Genomic DNA, 19,290 nt, shown 5'->3' with positions numbered 1-19,290 from the left:
TTCTCTAGTATTTATGCCTTCTGTGAGACACCTGTTTGCTGAAAAGTACCCTTTCCATGACTTAAATGTTCGTACGGGGGTGCTCTTTCCGAAATGTGGTCGCTTCTTGGGGTTTTTCATTTCTGGGGACCTCAGGAAATGTATTTAATGCGACATGGCAGCTAAAATCCATGCCTACCAATTCAGGCCTGCAAAAAACATATTTTGCACTTTGCCTGTAGAGGCCTGCTGTGCGCCAATACATAAGAGGTGTTACCTGAATTGGGAAAAAAGATGGAACACAACCTGGGGTGCATTTTCTCCTTTAACCTCATGTGAAAGTGAAAAATTGGGGTCTGCTAGTAATTTTATTAATTTTTTCACAAATATGTGCGTTGAAATTTTTTCACCAGTATTTCTGCATTCTGTCAGACACCTGTTTGCTGCAAAGTACCCTTTCCACCACTTAAAATGTTCGTATAGGGGTGATATTTCTGACATGGGGTTGGGGTTTTTCATTTCTGGGGACCCCAGGAATTTATTTAATGCGACATGGCACCTAAAATACATTTCTGCCAATTCAGGTCAGCAAAATCCATATTTATCTGTTTGACTCTAGAGCCCTGGAATGCGCCCATACATCATTTTTTTTAGCACATATGGGGTGTTGGCGTATTCAGGGGGAAATGAGGAACAGAATGTGGGGTGCATTTTGTCCTGTTTCCACTTGTGAAAGTAAAAAATGTGGGTGTAAAGCAACTTTGTTTCAATTTTCATTTGCACAGCCAAGCGTTTCCTAATTCTGTGAAACGCCCGATGGGTCAAAGTGCTCACTACACACCTTGAAATATTCCTTGAGGGGTGTAGTTTCCGGAATGGGGTAACTTTTTGGGGATTTCTACTATAGGGCCACGTCAGGGTGTCTTCACATGCGACATAGCTCCCAATTACCATTCCAGCTAAATCCGCTCTCCAAAAGCCATATGGTGCTCCTTCCACTCTGAAACATGCTGTGCGCCCACACATCAGTTTTTGAGCACACATGGGGTGTTTCTGTAAACTCCAGATACAGGGTAATAGATTATTTAGAGAGTTTTTTTATTTATACAGTTTTTTTGGGGGGCTGTTAACCCTTGATGTGTTGCAGAAAAAATAGATTAAAATTGAAAATCTGAAAAAAAAGTGAAATTTTTAAATTTCATTCCCATTTTCATTTATTTATCGTGGGGCACCTAAAGGGTTAAAGGGGTTGTCCGAGTTATGAAAAAAAAATATATAGCACAGAAAATCTGATGGGCAGCAATATATAACTTAGCTAAGCAAGTTTTATACAAAAACTAAATATCTCTTTCCTCATTTCCCTGGTTCTTTTCTGGCCCTTTATTTACCTGCAATAAAAACAATCTCTGCCCCTCCCCCTGTTCTGCTAAGAGAGTGAATACAAGTACTGCCCTGGGAGACTCTGCAGCATGTTGTACTTGTAGGACTACAAGGGCCAGCTGTATAATGACACTGCTGAGGGAGTGAATACAAGTGCTGTCCTGAGTGACATGTCTGCCTGCTGGGAGAATCAGCAGCATGTTGTATGTGTAGGACTACAAGTCCCAGCTGTATAATCACACTGCTAATACACACAGGATCTTCCCCCTACCTTCTTGTGCAATGCTCTCTCTAGTCCTTCAGCTCCTGTGCCCAGAATTGTCACTGCCTGCTGCAGATACCCAGTGTGTGCAGCTAAAGGGGGTTAAGAATCCTAGGAGAGAGCGCAGAGGGCAGTGAAGGGGGGCGTGGCCAGCACAGTGACATCTCGTTTACAGGCTTGTAAATGAACAATATCAGAGCAGAGAGAGAAGCTGACATCACAGGTCATGTGACCCTCAGTGAAATCTGAGAAACCAGCCACCGGAGATAAAGTGAGTGAATTGGAAAGCTGTTACTTTTGCCTAATTAGGAACATAGAAAGAACATAAAAATAACTCGGACAACCCCTTGAACAAAGTTTGTAAAAATCCGCATTGAATAGCTTGAGGGGCGTAGTTTCTAAAATGGGGTGATTTATGGGTGGTTTCTAATATGTAAGCCCCAGAAATGTTCATGAAAAAATTAGGGTTTGGAAATGTTCTTAAAAATGTTAAGACTTGCTTCTAAACTTCTAAGCCTTCTAACATCCCCCCCAAAAAATAAGCCAATTCTGCAAAATCTGTCCTCCAAAAGCCCTATGGCGCTACTTCCATTTTGAACCCTGCCCTGCATCCATACATCATTTTTTGAGCACATATAGGGTGTTGGTGTATTCGGGGGAAAATGGGGAACAAATGTGGGGTGCATTTTGTCATGTTTCCCCTTGTGGAAGTAAGAAATGTGGGTGTAAAGCAACTTTGTTTGGAAAAAATGTGAATTTTTCATTTGCACAGCCAAGCGTTTCCTAATCCTGTGAAACGCCCGATGGGTCAAAGTGCTCACTACACACCTTGAAATATTCCTTGAGGGGTGTAGTTTCTGGAATGGGGTAACTTTTTGGGGATATCTACTGTAGGGCCACCTCAGGGTGTCTTCATATGCAACATAGCTCCCAATTTCCATTCCAGCTAAATCCGCTCTCCAAAAGCCATATGGTGCTCCTTCCACTCTGAAACATGCTGTGCGCCCACACATCAGTTTTTGAGCACGCATGGGGTGTTTCTGTAAACTCCAGATACAGGGTAATAGATTATGATTTTTGGGGGGGGGGGGTGTTAACCCTTGATGTGTTGCAGAAAATAAGCATAGTGATAGACTAGCTCCCTTTTCTAGTTTGAATTAAATAAAAAAAATAAGCATAAAGCAAAAGGAATGTTTATTACCATCTTATACATGTATGTAATGTTTCAGATCCTGTGACATGCCATTATGCAGTAGCTGTGGTGAAGAAATCCAGTACATTACAGTTCAACCAACTAAAGGGCAAGAGATCTTGTCATTCTGCGGTGGGAAAGACAGCCAGTTGGATCGCTCCTTTGTACAAACTCTATAAGAAGAACTTACTATTGTGGGAGAAACCTGAAGAAAAATCTTTTGAAAAAGGTACCACCGAGTACACTTACAACAAAATAAATATGAAGCAGCAACCACAAAGTTAAACGCCATCGTTGTACCTTAAGTATGTTTAAAGGGAGGATCTCAACCAAAAAATGGATGTCACAGTGGGGGTCTTAAATTCAGGATTCCTTCTAGCAATGACCAGCTTTTGTTCTGGTGGACTCAGACTGCCAACCAATGACATAATTGTCCATGTATTTTAATGTGGCCACTAGACTAGACATGTATTGTGGTCAGTTTTGTGGACCTGTAGGGATCAGTAGAGACAACCCATGGAAGTTATGGCCATATTTTGGCTATATGTCAATCCATAGGCTCCTGCCATATCTCCATTTATGTAGTGAAAATATGGTGCCTCACAGGGCATCATATGGATCTCAATTTCCAGCAGACAGGTTTATGTACGTTGCATTGTTAGGTACACGGAGCCTTAGGTTCCATAATGATTCCTTAAGCCTCATCTAGAACTGACTATACTTTAATAAGACTAATACTAGCAACATAAGCCAAATTCCCACAATTACTTTGATCGAATCCACAGATCTTTGTCGTGAGGAGATCTCCCACCATGTTGCTTTAATTCCCAATAAAAGTATTGCTATGCACTATAAGGCCTCTTTCACACTACAGTATGTTGCATTCAGTGTTTTGCGTTCCGTTTTTCACGGATCCGTTGTTCCGTTTTTTGCTTCCGTTGTGGTTCCGTTTCCGTTCCGTTGTTCCGTTCCGTTTTTCCGTATGGCAAATACAGTATACAGTAATTTCATATTAAAAATTGGGCTGGGCATAACATTTTCAATTGATGGTTCCGCAAAAAACGGAACGGATACGGAAGACATACGGATGCATTTCCGTATGTGTTCCGTTTTTTTTGCGGCCCCATTGACTTGAATGGAGCCACGGACTGTGATTCTCAGCCAAATATAGGACATGTTCTATCTTTTCAACGGAACGGAAAAACGGAAATACGGAAACGGAATGCATACGGAACACATTCCGTTTTTTTGCGGAACCATTGAAATGAATGGTTCCGTATACGGACCGTATACGGAACGCAAAAAACGGACCGTATACGGAAAGCAAAAAACTGTAGTGTGAAAGAGGCCTTATAAGGTGCTGTGCACTATTAGGTCCTAAGACGAAGGTTCTTATTTTTAATACAAGAGAATTGATGTTCCTAAAGTTTCTATATGCTATTGGAAAATACCTTAACGTAGAATGATTTTCTAGAGTGCAGGAAGATCTTTACTGGGTGGTCATAATTAGGTAATACATGACATACTGCGCTTCTATGTTTGCTGGTGATATTTGATGACACTCCATTTCCACCATAGCCGCTTCAGAGTTCTTCTCAGTCAGCTGTGCCCCAGGAGCCAAAGAGGAAAACTTGTGTAAGCAGTGTGCAGGAAAAGAAGAGAAGTGTAAGCGCAGTCCTGGAGAACCATACTATGGGGATGAAGGAGCACTTAGGTGAGTTGGAGTATTATAGTAGAAGCCAGTGACAGATTTATATTTTTGGACTCTGCAGGCACAGATAGCATTTTAGACTTAACTTAACAAGTAAGCCACACCTAAAACGGGTTTCCACAAAAAAAAAAAAAAATGATTCACTCCCCCAAGAAACATGACCTGTGAAGTGGTCTTTATTTACTTGTTCCCTGCTTCCCTTGGGTTCCAAAAAGCATGTGACCCAGCCTTGATGTGCCACTGGTTGCATGCTGATTGGGGATATGTCACTGTTGAGGTCAGTCATTGGCTGTAGCAGTGCATGTAAACCCATCTGTGCAGAACTGGAAGTGCAGTGAGGACAGCCCAGAACCCAAGGAGCCAGAACCGAGTGGTAGACAGCAGGAAAGTATAGCTCCCATCAAACTTTCTGCTGGTTTGGGGCTTAAAAAAATAAATAAACCACGGACAACCCCTTTAAGTTATGTATGACCTGCTCATACAAAATAAGGCAGAACATGGCAGTTCACTCCTTACAACATCCGGGATTCTCTGCGGCCCTCCCTTACTTTGGCCTGGTTGCTCCTCTCATCTCAACAACAATACTGTGGTCAGCTAATTGAAATATAACTATACAATTTACACCTGAAGACTGCCTGTAGACCTGCTGTGCCTATAAGTGAGTCTTTCGCTGGCATTCTCTATTTCATGTATTCCTTATAACAGTGCTGTTTGCAGCAGGTTTGTATAGAATTATTACAGTTTTATGGCTCCATAAACTTTTTTCTTTGGTCAGGTGTTTGAGAGATGATAAAGGAGACGTGGCTTTTGTGGAACACACCGCTTTATCAGGTAATGGAATCCGATCTAAACTGTTCACTTGTTGAGTTAGCCTGATGGAAAAAAAACAGCTTAGCATCCCTCCTCATCGTTTCTAATATTGTCCATCAGCCTTTTATAGACCGAGTGCCCAAACTGCAACCAACTTATTTATCACAAACTGCCAACACGGCAACTTACCCTGAACACTACAGTCCAGTATAGTATATCTTCCATGTTCTTTATCACTTAGCTATAATAGCCTTCCTACATTCAGTGTGGTGACTGTGCTGTTCATGGTGCGCCCTGCGCTGATGAATGGCAGGAAATGTCTAAGGCATATTGGTACACCATAGACTTTTTCCAGGGTGCAGGTGCCCACTAAGAGGGCTCAGAGTAGCGGCTCTGGCACCCGTGCCATAGGTTCGCCACCACTGCCCTTTTATAACCCCTCTGTAACAGGAAAGATCAGTAAGACCTCTTATCTCCATTGTTTAAGTGTTCATGCACACAAATATGTACCCACCCTGCCTGTGCTATGCAGACGCGGACCCATTCACTTTTTTGTGGCCGGAAGCATGGTCAGAAAACCTAGGGAAGCACTCCGTAGTGTATCTGTGGGCTTCCAATCTGTACCTCCGTTCTGCACCGCAACGCATCTTCCGGATTGCAGACCCATTCAAATGAATGGGTCTGCATCCGTGATACGGTGTGCACATGGCCGGTGCCCGTAAATTGCAGACTTACTGTTTGCCGGCCACAATATGGGCACAGCTGGCACATGTTCATGTGCATGAGCCCTAACCCCATGAAATCAAACCTGCACAGAAGCAAAAAAGAAAGAGGGACTCCATCTTAATGTATCACAGGGCATGTGTACCTATAACCTATGTCGGCGGCCAAGGGTTCATGGAAGAATTTGGGTGTGCCAGATGTGACACTCCCCATGTATTGTGGGTAGTCGCAAACACTGTGATACAAAATATGTGGAGGAGATTTTATTTTTGCAATTTTTTCCATTGAAAAGCTTTTTTTTTAGTGGAAATGTGGATTTTTTTACGTGCAGTTTTTTTGCTATTGAATAACTTTTTTTTTTTTTTACCATTTACTAGTCCCACAAAGCAACTTTAACAGGTGATCTGCTTATAAAGTACAGTATATTATACTGTCAGTGCCCATCTGACTGGCACCATCAAGGTGTGCCAGAGGGACATAGCCTAATAGTATATATATTTTTACTGTATCATTTCCATGTATTGTTTTTTAGGGCAAGACTTGGACAATTTTGAACTTCTGTGCCCAGACAATACTAGGAGTCCGCTAAGTGAACATAAACATTGTCACTTTGGAAAAGTCCCCAGACATGCTGTGGTGACAAAAAGCACTGGAGACAAGAGTAAGGATATCATTGAGTATCTTCTTGAAGCTCAGGTATTTAATATCCTAACATTATACAAAATAGTTGGTATGACCATAAATGCAGTTGTATGTAATGGGCAGGCAGCAGGTGAGTTTTATGCTGAATAATTGCCATGTGACGAGGGAAAATCCTCTGCGTCTGGAAGGAAAGAAGGTTTGTACACAAACATAGAAGAGGATTCTTTACGGTAAGAGCAGTGAGACTATGGAACTCTCTGCCTGGGGAGGTGGTGATGGTGAGTTCACTAAAGGAATTCAAGAGGGGCCTGGATGTATTTCTGGAGTGTAATAATATTACAGGCTATAGCTACTAGAGAGGGGTCGTTGATCCAGGGATTTATTCTGATTGCCTGATTGGAGTCGGGAAGGAATTTTTATTCCCCTAAAGTGAGGAAAATTGGCTTCTACCTCACAGGGGTTTTTTGCCTTCCTCTGGATAAACTTGCAGGATGACATCCGAACTGGATGGACAAATGTCTTTTTTCGGCTTTATGTACTATGTTACTAAATTACTGTAATACATTGTCGTAAGTATCAGAAATTCAGTTTACTCCATGATCAGAAAAACATGAAAGAGTACAATTCTGGACCACCCCGGACAAAAGGATTCTCTGTTTAGTGTTCTTTAAATCCCTGAGTCATACGCTTCCACGCAAGTCTAGCATGATGAGTAATATAATGCATAATCTTTGCCCTAAGTGTTTTTTACCATGTCTATACCCCCAGCATTATTTAAATCACTTGTGTCCTCTTCGCTGGTGGGGCTGTTGGGCTCACACATCAGATGTTAGTACAACCTCCGTAACCCTTATTATTACACATACATAATTATTTTATTTAACTTTTTTAACATTTTTATTTAGGAAACACGAAAACCAAAACAAATACATATTTAGACCTCATGCACACGACAGTATTTTTTCACGGTCCGCAAAACGGGGTTCCGTTGTTCCGTGATCCGTGTTTGTTTTTTCTTCCGTGTGTCTTCCTTGATTTTTGGAGGATCACCAGACCAGAAAAGTGAAAAAAAATCGAAGTCAAGTTTGCCTTGAAAAAGATAGGAAAAATACGGACACGGATCACGGACGCGGATGACAATCTTGTGTGCCTCCGTGTTTTTTCACCGTTGTCCGTGAAATAAATAGGACAGGTCCTATTTTTTTGACGGACTGAAAACACGGATCACGGACACGGATGACAAACGGTGCATTATCTGAGTTTTCAACAGACCCATTGAAAGTCAATGGGTCCGCAGAAAATCACGGAAAATGGAACAACGGACACGGAACACAACAACAGTCGTGTGCATGAGGCCTAAATCAAAGACACCATAATTCTTATTCTTCATTTTCCTTTTTTTTATTTTTTTTATTCCCTACCCATCCTAACCAACCCAAACCTACCCACCCTCTCTTGCGGTACGTCTCAAAGAGAAAAAATTTATAAACAAACAGTCAATACTCGGAAAGTGGGGGAAGGGGGGGAGAGTCATAGAAACAAACTATCACTTCCAACCTCCCCATATCTTGGACCATTTACCCTCAGAATTTCTTTGTTTATATAAAACCTTCTCATATCTCTTAACTTTATTAACCAAGTGCAACCATTCATTGAGCTTAGGAATATTTTGTGAGATCCAAACTCGAACAATCAACAGTCTGGCAAGAAACTAAACTAAATAATTCTAATCAAAAGAATCTTTTTATCCTTATTGTAGTTTACCCTGGTTAAGACACTCAATATCCAACATTCGGGTGCAAACGGAATTACTAACCTTAATTTTTGGGTGACAAAATTCAGAATTGAATCCCAGTAAGCTTTGAGATCCGGACATAACCAGAGCATGTGTAAAAAATCTGCCTGCTGTTCATCGCACCGTGCACACTTCGAAGATTCTCTTAATCCACATTTATTAAGCCAGCTCGGCGTGATATACTCTCTATGTAAAATATTGAACTGTACCAGAATGTGATTCGCATTATGTGATACTAATCTTAAAGATGCATATATATTTCAACATTCCTGTGACGTAACCCTTGGACAGTCAATTCCCCAAGCCTTCTGACCTGGGGAAGCGACCTTGTTAAATAGTGACCTAATAATTTATAGAATTGGGAAATCTTGCCCTTCTAGCCTAACATCCCTGTCAAAACATTTGAATGTGAAGAAGTGTCTATCTCCAACAAAGAGGCTTCTTTTACACTAGATAGTGCTGAACGTACCTGGAAATACCTAAACCACCGTAAGTTACCCATACAAGCTAAATCAGAAAAAGGAAGTACTGTGTCATCAGTATGACAGTCAGGTATAATTTATCGCCGTGTACATAAGTGTGCAGTGCACCAATATTCATAGTTAATCCCTTCTGTTAGCTGTAGAGTTACTGTCCGTCAGTATAGCAGGCGACTGTTACCTTTAGGCAGATTGGCCTGGGTACACCTGATTCATAGCAATTAGTGACAAATTAATTTTTAATGACTCATATTACTTGACAAACTTCAGAGAAGCTGACAAATTTTTCAAAACTTTGCTCATCTCTACTCAGTGCCATTATGGTTACAATATGGTGATGCCACAGGTTTAGTAGCCATACCTGTAGGTGTTAGCTGTATTATACAGTAAGGATACAGTAAGGATATCTGCTTCTTTCACTCAAGGGGATGGGAGACTAGTTAAGTAGGAAAGGCACTGCTCTTCCGAAGACATAATTAGCATATGCAATAAAGTGCAGATTTCTCTACAATGGGGCCACCAATTTCAAATACATTCATTAGCAGTTGATTTGAAGTGCATTTCTCACTGGCACCAGTAAGGATATGGAGGTAGTTTGGATGGCTGCAGTTTAGCTCTTATATTGCACTGGCCTTGTAGTGTTTTGTGTGATAGGTGTCTTACCCGTACTCCCTCACCTCATTGCAGTGTATTTAGTGCTATTTCTGGCTGCTCAATCTGCTGTCTTCCCAAAGATTTACTTGAGACAGTCACTAGCTATAGTTCTCTTTGGAGAAAATACTGTCACAAAGGTGTCAAGAGCCACGTCTGACTCTGTTTATACACTATGTCTAAAGATCGCGCTGTTTCTTAATGATAGCTTTCTGTGTTTGCCTTGCAATCCTTTTTGTCTCACTCAGGTATCCGTAGCTTCTTCTCCTCACCTGTTTCTTGTCCGGCACTCCCAACCTCTTTATATTCTCCCTCCCACTTCTCTGGTTGCCAGATATATAGCTTCCTGCATGGACTTCTATACTGACCCACTGGAGCTGTGTAGCTGTGATTCCTGATTGTCGTTCCAGAGCGTTACCCTCTGGATCCCTGTTGGGCTTTTGTTGTCCGCTGTCGCCCACCTGGGATTATGTGTTTTGTCTGTATTGTCTATCCTCTCCTTGGTGTTTTCCTTTAGTGTTAGTGGTGAGGACTAGTGTCCCCACCGCCCTATTCACTACTTAGGGCTCTTCTTAGGGAAAGCCAGGGTTTAGGCACGTGATCGGCATACGGGTGAGAAACCCGTCTAGGGACGTCAGGGCAGTCAGGTGCCAGCCTCAAGGTTAGTTAGGGGTCACCACCTGTCCCTCTCCCTTGGACAGGGCCTTCCCTTTTCCCTCCCTTTGCGTCACGTATCTGATCGGCACGCCGATAGTGATACAGACGTGTGCTTCCTCTCCAGTCTGAAGTCTCTCTTGAATTCCCCCTCCTGGCAGGAAGCAGGACCAGCCCACTCCTACCAAGAGAGGAGGAACAGGGTGGTTAGCCCTGTTCCTTGCCAACCTTTGCCATCCATTCCTTTGGTAGATACGGCCATAACAATACAATATACAATACATAACATTATATAACATAATTTTATATACAGTTGCAAATGTGATCTGATCTTCATCTAAGTCACAACAATAGACAATCACAGTCTGCTTAAACTAATAACACACAAAGAATTAAATGTTACCATTTTTTTTATTAAACACACCATGTAAACATTCACAGTGCAGGTGGAAAAAGTATGTGAACCCTTGGATTTAATAACTGGTTGAACCTCTTTTGGCAGCAATAACTTCAACCAAACGTTTCCTGTAGTTGCAGATCAGATGTGCACAATGGTCAGGAGTAATTCTTGACCATTCCTCTTTACAGAACTGTTTCAGTTCAGCAATATTCTTGGGATGTCTGGTGTGAATCGCTTTCTTGAGGTCATGCCACAGCATCTCAATCGAGTTGAGGTCAGGACTCTGACTGGGCCACTCCAGAAGGCATATTTTCTTCTGTTTAAGCCATTCTGTTGTTTATTTACTTCTATGCTTTGGGTCGTTGTCCTGTTGCAAAATCCATCTTCTGTTGAGCTTCAGCTGGTGGACAGATGGCATTAAGTTCTCCTGAAAAATGTCTTAATAAACTTGGGAATTCATTTTTCCTTCAATGATAGCAATCTGTCCAGGCCCTGGCGCAGCAAAGCAGCCCCAAACCATGATGCCCCCACCACCATACTTCACAGTTGGGATGAGGTTTTTATGTTGGTGTGCTGTGCCTCTTTTTTTCCACACATAGTGTTGTGTGTTTCTTCCAAACAACTCAACTTTGGTTTCATCTGTCCACGGAATATTTTGCCAGTACTGCTGTGGAACATCCAGGTGCTCTTGTGCAAACTGTAAATGTGCAGCAATGTTTTTTTTTTACAGCAGTGGCTTCCTCTGTGGTATCCTCCCATGAAATCCATTCTTGTTTAGTGTTTTACGTATCGTAGATTCGCTAACAGGGATGTTAACTTATGCCAGAGACTTTTGTAAGTCTTTAGCTGACACTATAGGATTCTTCTTCACCTCATTGAACAGTCTGCACTGTGCTCTTGCAGTCATCTTTACAGGACGGCCACTCCTAGGGAGAGTAGCAGCAGTGCAGAACTTTCTCTATTAATAGACAATTTGTCTTACCCTGGACTGATGAACAGCAAGACTTTTGGAGATACTTTTATAACCCTTTCCAGCTTTATGCAAGTCAATTCTTAATCATAGGTCTTCTGAGAGCTCTTTTGTGCGAGGCATCATTCAAATCAGGCAATGCTTCTTGTGAAAAGCAAACCCAGAACTGGTGTGTGTTTTTTATAGGGCAGGGCAGCTGTAACCAACACCTCCAATCTCATCTAATTGATTGGACTCCAGTTGGCTGACACCTCACCCCAATTATCTATTGGAGATGTCATTAGTCTAGGGATTCACATACTTTTTCCACCTGCACTGTGAATGTGTTCAATAAAAAACATGGTAACATTTAATTATCTGTGTGTTATTAGTTTAATCAGACTGTGATTGTCTATTGTTGTGACTTAGATGAAGATCAGATCACATTTTATGACCAATTTGTGCAGATATCCATTTCATTCCAAAGGGTTCACATACTTTTACTTGCAACTGTACATATAGGGGTACTACATATAGATATCAGGAGACTTAGGAATGCAACACATCACAAGATGTTAGTATTCCTGTACTGACTACAGTAACTAAGTGCAGGAACCTTCATCCGGAATAAGGTCCAAGACCAGCCCTTCAAGTTTTGTATTTAGTTGTTAGCTTTAGTTAGTGGTGGTTTATATTATTTTCAGCTGTCTTTGTGTTTTTATCTAATCTCAGAAAAAAGGTTGCAAACTATTCAGCTCCACTCATGGAAAAGATTTGATATTTGAACACACTACAAAAAATTTGATTGCTCTTCCATCAGCAATGAACACTTTTCTGTTTTTGGGACCAGAATTGTTTGATGCCATGAAAACACTGCACGGTAGGGGACAATTTTCTGGATAAAGCCTGTTATTGCCTACATTCAAGAAGCTTGAATGTGAATGATTTAATATTCTTATAATGAAAATGTAATTTTTTCATTAGGAGCACCTCTTCCATCCAAGAACGAAGTGCGCTGGTGCACCCAAAACAAGAAAGAAAAGACCAAATGTGATGACTGGTCCTCAGTAAGTGGTGGTGCTATTAAATGCACAGAGCCATCTTCTGTACAGCAGTGCATTGAGAAAATTCTGGTAAGTAATCTTTACCAGCATGTATAAGCATTATCTGGGCTGGCTCAGAGAAGATAGGCAGAGCTCATAAGGGCTGTGGACATTAGTAACTTTTTTTTTTTTCAGAAACATGAAGCTGATGCAGTAACTCTGAGTGCAGAACACATGTATACAGCACTGAAATGTGGACTGGTTCCAGCAATTGATGAGTACCACAATAAAGGTAACTAGTGTTGAGCGAATCGAAGTGAAACAAATTGAATTCGCTCTGAGTTTCAGAAAAACTTTGATTGGCAACAAACACGAATTTCCTCTTGCTTCGTTGTAACAAATAGATTTTTTCCTAAAATGGCAGGTACGCGTGTTATAAAGTAAGAAGCCTGGGAAGGAGATATGATCCATGATGCCATGCAGCCAGCCAATCAGCAGATAGTCATCCCCTGTTATGTCACATCGCTATAAAAATCCTATTCCCGCCCACTCTCCGCCATTTTAAAGTGAACTGAGCATAGGGACAGAGTTTAACAAAGCTTTAATTGTAGAAACTTGGATAGGGACAGTGCAGGGACAGTGTAGGGAGATCATAGGGAGAGTTTTCAGACACTATAGGGAGAGCCCAGGGAGACTGCAGGGAAGGTGCAGGCTCTGTGTAATCACCATGTGCATCTTGTTCCACTGCTGTGCCATTCATTCTTAATCTGTTCTTTTACATATAGACTGACTTTGCGTCAGACTCAGTGTCAACAAACAGCTGGTCTATTATGGAAGGGGGGGGCACCCTGGCACAGTATCAGCTTAGCACAACTATTTTTGGGGCACATTATGCTTACACTATTATTGTCAGTGGCACTATTTTCTTCGAGTAATTATTTTTTTAGGGCACTGAGTGCCAATAATTATTGAAGGGGGCACTATCTGGATGTAAGATATATGGGGCGCTGTATTATCCTGTATGTTTTGTAGTGCTGTATGTAATGTTAAGAGGGAAGGGGTTTGTTTGAGAATTTGGCATGGGAAGGGAGGCTCGTTTCAATTTTAGGCTCAGGCAGCAGAAAGGCTAGGTGCACCCCTGACCATTCCAGTATTATTCCTGCTAAGCATTTACCAATAAATTGCCAGCAGTCTGCAGTAAAGGTACTGCTGGATGTTAACAGTGGTGGGTGTGTCTGACTACCCAATCAGTGCTGCTGGTGTCAGACTGTGCAGGAATACATCCCCAACTGGTAACACCCATCTGTACCTTTACCGCAAACAGCTGGTAATTTATTCATAAACTTCTAGTAGAGATATACGAGTAATGGCACAACATAAAGTCAGAAGGGATTAACTATGAATATTGGTGCACTGCACACTTATGTACATGGTGATAAATTATACCTGACTGTAATACTGATGACACAGTAACTCTACAGCTAACAGAGTAAATTATCTTATGACTCTTAGTGCACTGCACAGTTACATACATGGTGATAAATTGCAGCAGAGTCTGTAGTTCAGCAGTCCACTACACTCTCCTTGCACTCTCCCTCTCTAATATTGTCTTACACTCTCTGTTAGCGGCAACATTGTCCCTAGTGCATGAATGTCTTGCCACATCTATCCCTATGCTCAGCTCGCAGGAAAATGTCGGCGACTGCGCGGGATAAGGGTTTTATATGGCTCTGCCCAGTTGTGACATTACAGGGGGATGGCTACCTGTGGATTGGCTGGCTGCACGCCATTATGGGTGGTCTCACATTCCCAGGCTTCTTACTTTCTCTTTCTAACACTTGCAGCCGCAATTTTAGGAAAAATGTATTTGTTACCATGAAGCACAAGGAAATTCGGATTCTTTTAGAATCAAAGTTTTCCTAATCTTTCAACCAAATTCCGCTTCCGATGCTTCGCTGAACACTAGCACTCAGCATTAACTAATTTTGCTCAGTGATGTATATCACTAAGTGGGAGGGGGTTAAATATTTTTTTTTATGAACTAGAAACTTCACAAAAGCCAGTTAATGTCATAAAATAACATTTCAGCCTCTCCTGTTGCACTCCTGCTGTTTCTAGCATCGCAGCTATAATCCTTCACACTTTTTATATGTACAAGGCTGCAGCCGTGACAAAGAGGTATACAGAATTTGACCACTGCAACCAATCACTGGCATCAGTGACATACGAGTCAGCAGAGGCCACAACATATAGTTGCAGGAGGACTTTTTTTGCAAGACGAGTTGTATTTTGTAATAGCATCCTTTTGTGATATATAATGTATTTAAACAATATATTTTTTTGGGGGGGGGGGGTTAAAAAAAATAAGTTGCACAATGTTTTGGGTTGGCTTTTGGGTTTCATTTTTTGCAGCATTCTCTATGAGGTGGCCACATCTGAGCAAAGAATGGAGCAGTGGCTGTACATATGAATAGCTTACTCCATTCACTTCTATGGGTGTTACAGAAACAGCTGGGAAGTTAAAACTACGGTAGTTAAAAAAACAGACAACCAATTTTATGGAACAACCAAATAAACTGAAATGTAGATAATTGTATACAATATTGTCATAAAATATCCATAGGTTGGCAGGCACTAATTTCTTACTTGGTAATTTTAGGTTTATAATATATTATGTCTCTTTTTTTGGTAGATGACTTAGCTCCATGCAAGACGCTTGGAGACATATATACAGGTAAACATTAATAAAAAGACACAAGCTGTAGTGAATAACTACAGTTCCGGATATGAATGACACAGGGCCATTAAAGCTTAAAACATAAAATTATTTGTAGACTTCAAGACAATTCTGTTGTTTTTGCTCCATTTACAATGAATAGGTGCTAAACATATTCACTAGTTCTGAATTACAGATCTACATAACATAGTCATTCTTATACTATATATCATTTCAAAGAATAGAAACCAATATGTTGAACTAGATGAACAATATAGAAATAATGCATTTTTTTATATTTTAGCTATCTCCATCACTTCTCTTCCTACCCTTTCCGTAGACTTCTATAGGCTACCAATATCCCATGTTTTAGTCATAAGTTAAGGGAAGCTGATATATGAGTAGTTGTTTGCAGGGCACTTGCATACAAGAGTTGTTGATCAGCAGTGATTTTCTTTTCTTACCTTAGCTTATAGCCTTACATGTTAAATAATACTTTTTTTATTGTCTCACGCCTGCTGATCACCAGCTCTCCAGCATAAGAACTCAAACCCCCTATCTCTCAGCTTCATGGTCCACTGTGACTTTGACATGATGGACTACAGTCACATCTGACTTATCATGACTTAGGAGAAAATACGAGCACTATATACTGGTAGTTTCAGCACATACTATTTAAGAAGACTACAGTGTGAGATTCGTCTATGTGTAATCTGTTTTGATGCCTATGCTGAGAAGTCTTGGAGGAATCAACCAACTGGACATTTATATGATCATGTTAGAAAGGACTAGTCTCCTTGTAATGTGGTTGTATTATGTTAGGGGATCATTGAGGTGTATTAGTGGTCTGCAAACTGTAAATGAGGCAGGAATGATGAAGGATGATGATGAAGGAACTGTCTGGGTTATTTGGTAGGTGCCCTTTATTCACTGTATGTTTTGTGTGGTCTAGATTTTGGTACACCCAGGGCCGTAGCCTTAGTAAAGAAGAGCGACAAAGGCATCACATGGAACAATCTTAAAGGCAAAAAGTCCTGTCACACTGGTGTTGGTCACATGGCTGGATGGGTCATACCCCTGAGCCTAATTAGTAAGCAGACTAACAATTGTGACATGGGTGAGTAGAATACAGAAATATCCGTTCATACATTTCCTACATATTCAGTAATATTCAATAATAATGCAATGCAGGAGATTTATCAAAAGTGTGCAAAAGAAAAGTGTAGTATTTGCCCATAGCTCTCTTTTTTTAAAGACTTTTCAGAAGATTAACGAGAACCTTATTGGTTGTCGTGGGAGGCTACTCCACTATTCCTCTGCACAGGTTTTGATACATCTCCCCCAATATGCACAATATATCGCCTTAAAGGGAGGCTTGCTGGTTTCAAGAAAAAAAAAATCCAAGCAGTATTACTCACCTATTAGGTCCAGAGCCACCTTTTCGGTTCCCCATACTAGGATTTGTGTACTTAGCTGCAGTAGTTACGTCATACCTTATTTTTTTATTAGACAATGCCTTTATCAGGCATACTACCTGTGGAAACTTGACTACATCTTAATAGCTCCATATATAAGGGCTAAAATGTGTCCTGCAACTTAGATATCCTGGAAGATGTGTGGACAATAAAAAGAAGTGGCACCAAGTAAAGCTGGTTTAAAGGGCTTCTGTCACCCCCCCTAAAGTCATTTTTAATTTTTGGGCGACTTAAAATCCTTATACTGCGATTTTTCACTATATAGTGCTCATACCCTTTTTCGTTCAGTAGTTTCTTCAAAAACCGCACTTTTATAATATGTAAATTACCTCGCTACCAGCAAGTAGGGCGGTTACTTGCTGGTAGCCGCCACATCCTCCTTTCAAATAAACGCCCCCTCCTCCTGTTGATTGACAGAGCCAGCGAGCGCTCTCCTCCTCTGGCTGGCCCTGTCTGCGTTCTAAATCTCGAGCCTGCGCCGTACCGGTCTTCAGTCGGCGCAGGCGCACTGAGAGGAAGACGCTCGCTCGGCCGCTCCTTCCTCAGTGCGCCTGCGCCGGATGTAGATGTGATGTCATCGGCACAGGCGCACTGAGGAAGGAGCGGCCAAGCGAGTGTCCTCCTCTCAATGCGCCTGTGCCGACTGAAGACCGGTACGGCGCAGGCGCGAGATTTAGAACGCAGACAGGGCCAGCCAGGGGACGAGAGTGCTCGCTGGCCCTGTCAATCAACAGGAGGAGGGGGCGTTTTTTTGAAAGGAGGATGCAGCTGCTACCAGCAAGCAACCGCCCTACTTTCTGGTAGAGAGGTAATTTACATATTATAAAAGTGCGGTTTTTGAAGAAACTACTGAACGAAAAAGGGTAAGAGCACTATATAGTGAAAAATCACAGTATAAGGATTTTAAGTCGCCCAAAAATGAAAGATGACTTTAGGGGGATGACAGAAGCCCTTTAAGCGTAGAAAATGTAAGACAGTGAGGAAGCTATCATACGTTTAGAAGCAGCGGTGGATCCTCCGAAATTTATATAGAGGCCTTCGCCTCTTCATAACTCTGGCGAATCCACCGCCAGCTTTAGGGGTTATTATGACTGGCGTCTAAAACGCCAGTCTTAATAAATGACATCCTAGATGACCTCCTAGATTTTTTTTCTTCTGTCCTTATGTAGATGATGCAGAGATTGGTGAGGCTCTGTAGCCTTTTGGGACTAAGAAGACAGAGCACAAGTCTCAGCTTTGTCTCCCTTCAAACTCCAGTCTAGACTCTCCTACGGTAAGGGGTGGGGACAGCCCACACCTGACCTCCTACAAGGGCTGAGCCAAGATTGTTAACCCTGTCTGTGTCATTCATACATAGTTATGCTGGATACAATGCATAACATGACAAAACATTTGCAGATACCCCCTGCTTTGGGGTACTGCACTAGCAGTCCCAAATTTGCTCAGATTGCCCCACATTTTAACAAACACCCCTGCCAAATCCAGAAGCAGATGTTTGTGTGTAGTTTGGGGCTGGAGGGGGTGGAACTTAAATGCCCCCAATGTAAGAAAAATGTTGGTAATTATTTTATTAGTAATTAATGCAAGAATCCACACAGTGTCAAAGAGTTCACTTAAGTTTTCTTGCAACTTTACTTTATTTTATTTTGTAAATGTATAAACCGTAGATGAAAGTCACATAAGTCTATAGTTCAGATACTAATATGAACACATTATGACTATAACCACTGTAACCTGTTCAAGCTCCACAAGGTACAAAGAAAATCAAGCACAAGGCAATTTTTTCAATCTGAACCCTGGCCAGTCCCTATAACATAAACAAGTCACTCATTTTTAGACGGCTGGAAACCTGATCTGAAAATAAATTAATATGTTTAATTTTTTTTAATCTGTACCGAACAGGGTCCTACTTCAGTCAGAGCTGTGCTCCTGGATCAGCCATTGATTCCAATCTCTGCAAACTGTGTATTGGGGATCCACAAAACACCAAAGCACAAACAAAATGCTCCCCAAGTGACAAAGAGGCTTATTTCGGCAGTGCAGGGGCCATCAGGTAAAATAGTGAGACTGTACCAACTCTTCTGTTCTTGTTACATTATTGTCTGTTGAAGGTTGATTGAGCAGCATTGATATTAACCACTGCCATATTGCTATTGCTGCTAAAATTATTTCTATATTTATTTATATATAATAATTTTTTTATATGAGCATTGTGATTGTTTGTGTCTATAAATATTTTTAAACATTTAATAAATTGTCCTCCATGTACCCATAAATAGAGTGCCTGCTCATTAATACTTTATTTTCTAATTATCTACAAGTGACGAGGGTGAGTCATAATTGAGCAAGAGCACTTGTTTCCAGAAAACCAGTGGAGAGCCGCCTTTTCTGTTATATATATTATATATAGCCGCCAGAAAAACCTTTAC

The 19,290-nt window shown here is 41.2% G+C and overlaps 1 protein-coding gene across 11 annotated transcripts in view; it reads left to right on the top strand.

The window, feature by feature from the left end:
- Window positions 1-19,290, top strand: part of LOC122936250 (saxiphilin-like) — a 189,568-nt gene that overhangs the window by 128,596 nt on the left and 41,682 nt on the right. For all 11 annotated transcript variants that reach the window (XM_044292366.1, XM_044292361.1, XM_044292365.1 and 8 more), the window contains 10 exons: window positions 2,851-3,042; window positions 4,392-4,527; window positions 5,300-5,355; window positions 6,590-6,753; window positions 12,360-12,507; window positions 12,612-12,760; window positions 12,866-12,962; window positions 15,363-15,404; window positions 16,339-16,503; window positions 18,764-18,914. In XM_044292366.1, coding sequence (XP_044148301.1) covers window positions 2,851-3,042; window positions 4,392-4,527; window positions 5,300-5,355; window positions 6,590-6,753; window positions 12,360-12,507; window positions 12,612-12,760; window positions 12,866-12,962; window positions 15,363-15,404; window positions 16,339-16,503; window positions 18,764-18,914 — 1,300 coding nt within the window. The remainder of the gene's footprint in view (window positions 1-2,850; window positions 3,043-4,391; window positions 4,528-5,299; window positions 5,356-6,589; window positions 6,754-12,359; window positions 12,508-12,611; window positions 12,761-12,865; window positions 12,963-15,362; window positions 15,405-16,338; window positions 16,504-18,763; window positions 18,915-19,290) is intronic.

This window comes from Bufo gargarizans, chromosome 4 (assembly GCF_014858855.1).
Source record: "Bufo gargarizans isolate SCDJY-AF-19 chromosome 4, ASM1485885v1, whole genome shotgun sequence".
NCBI classification, from domain to species: domain Eukaryota; kingdom Metazoa; phylum Chordata; class Amphibia; order Anura; family Bufonidae; genus Bufo; species Bufo gargarizans.
Note: the sequence above shows the minus strand (reverse complement) of the source record. Positions and strands in the feature narration are given on the sequence as shown.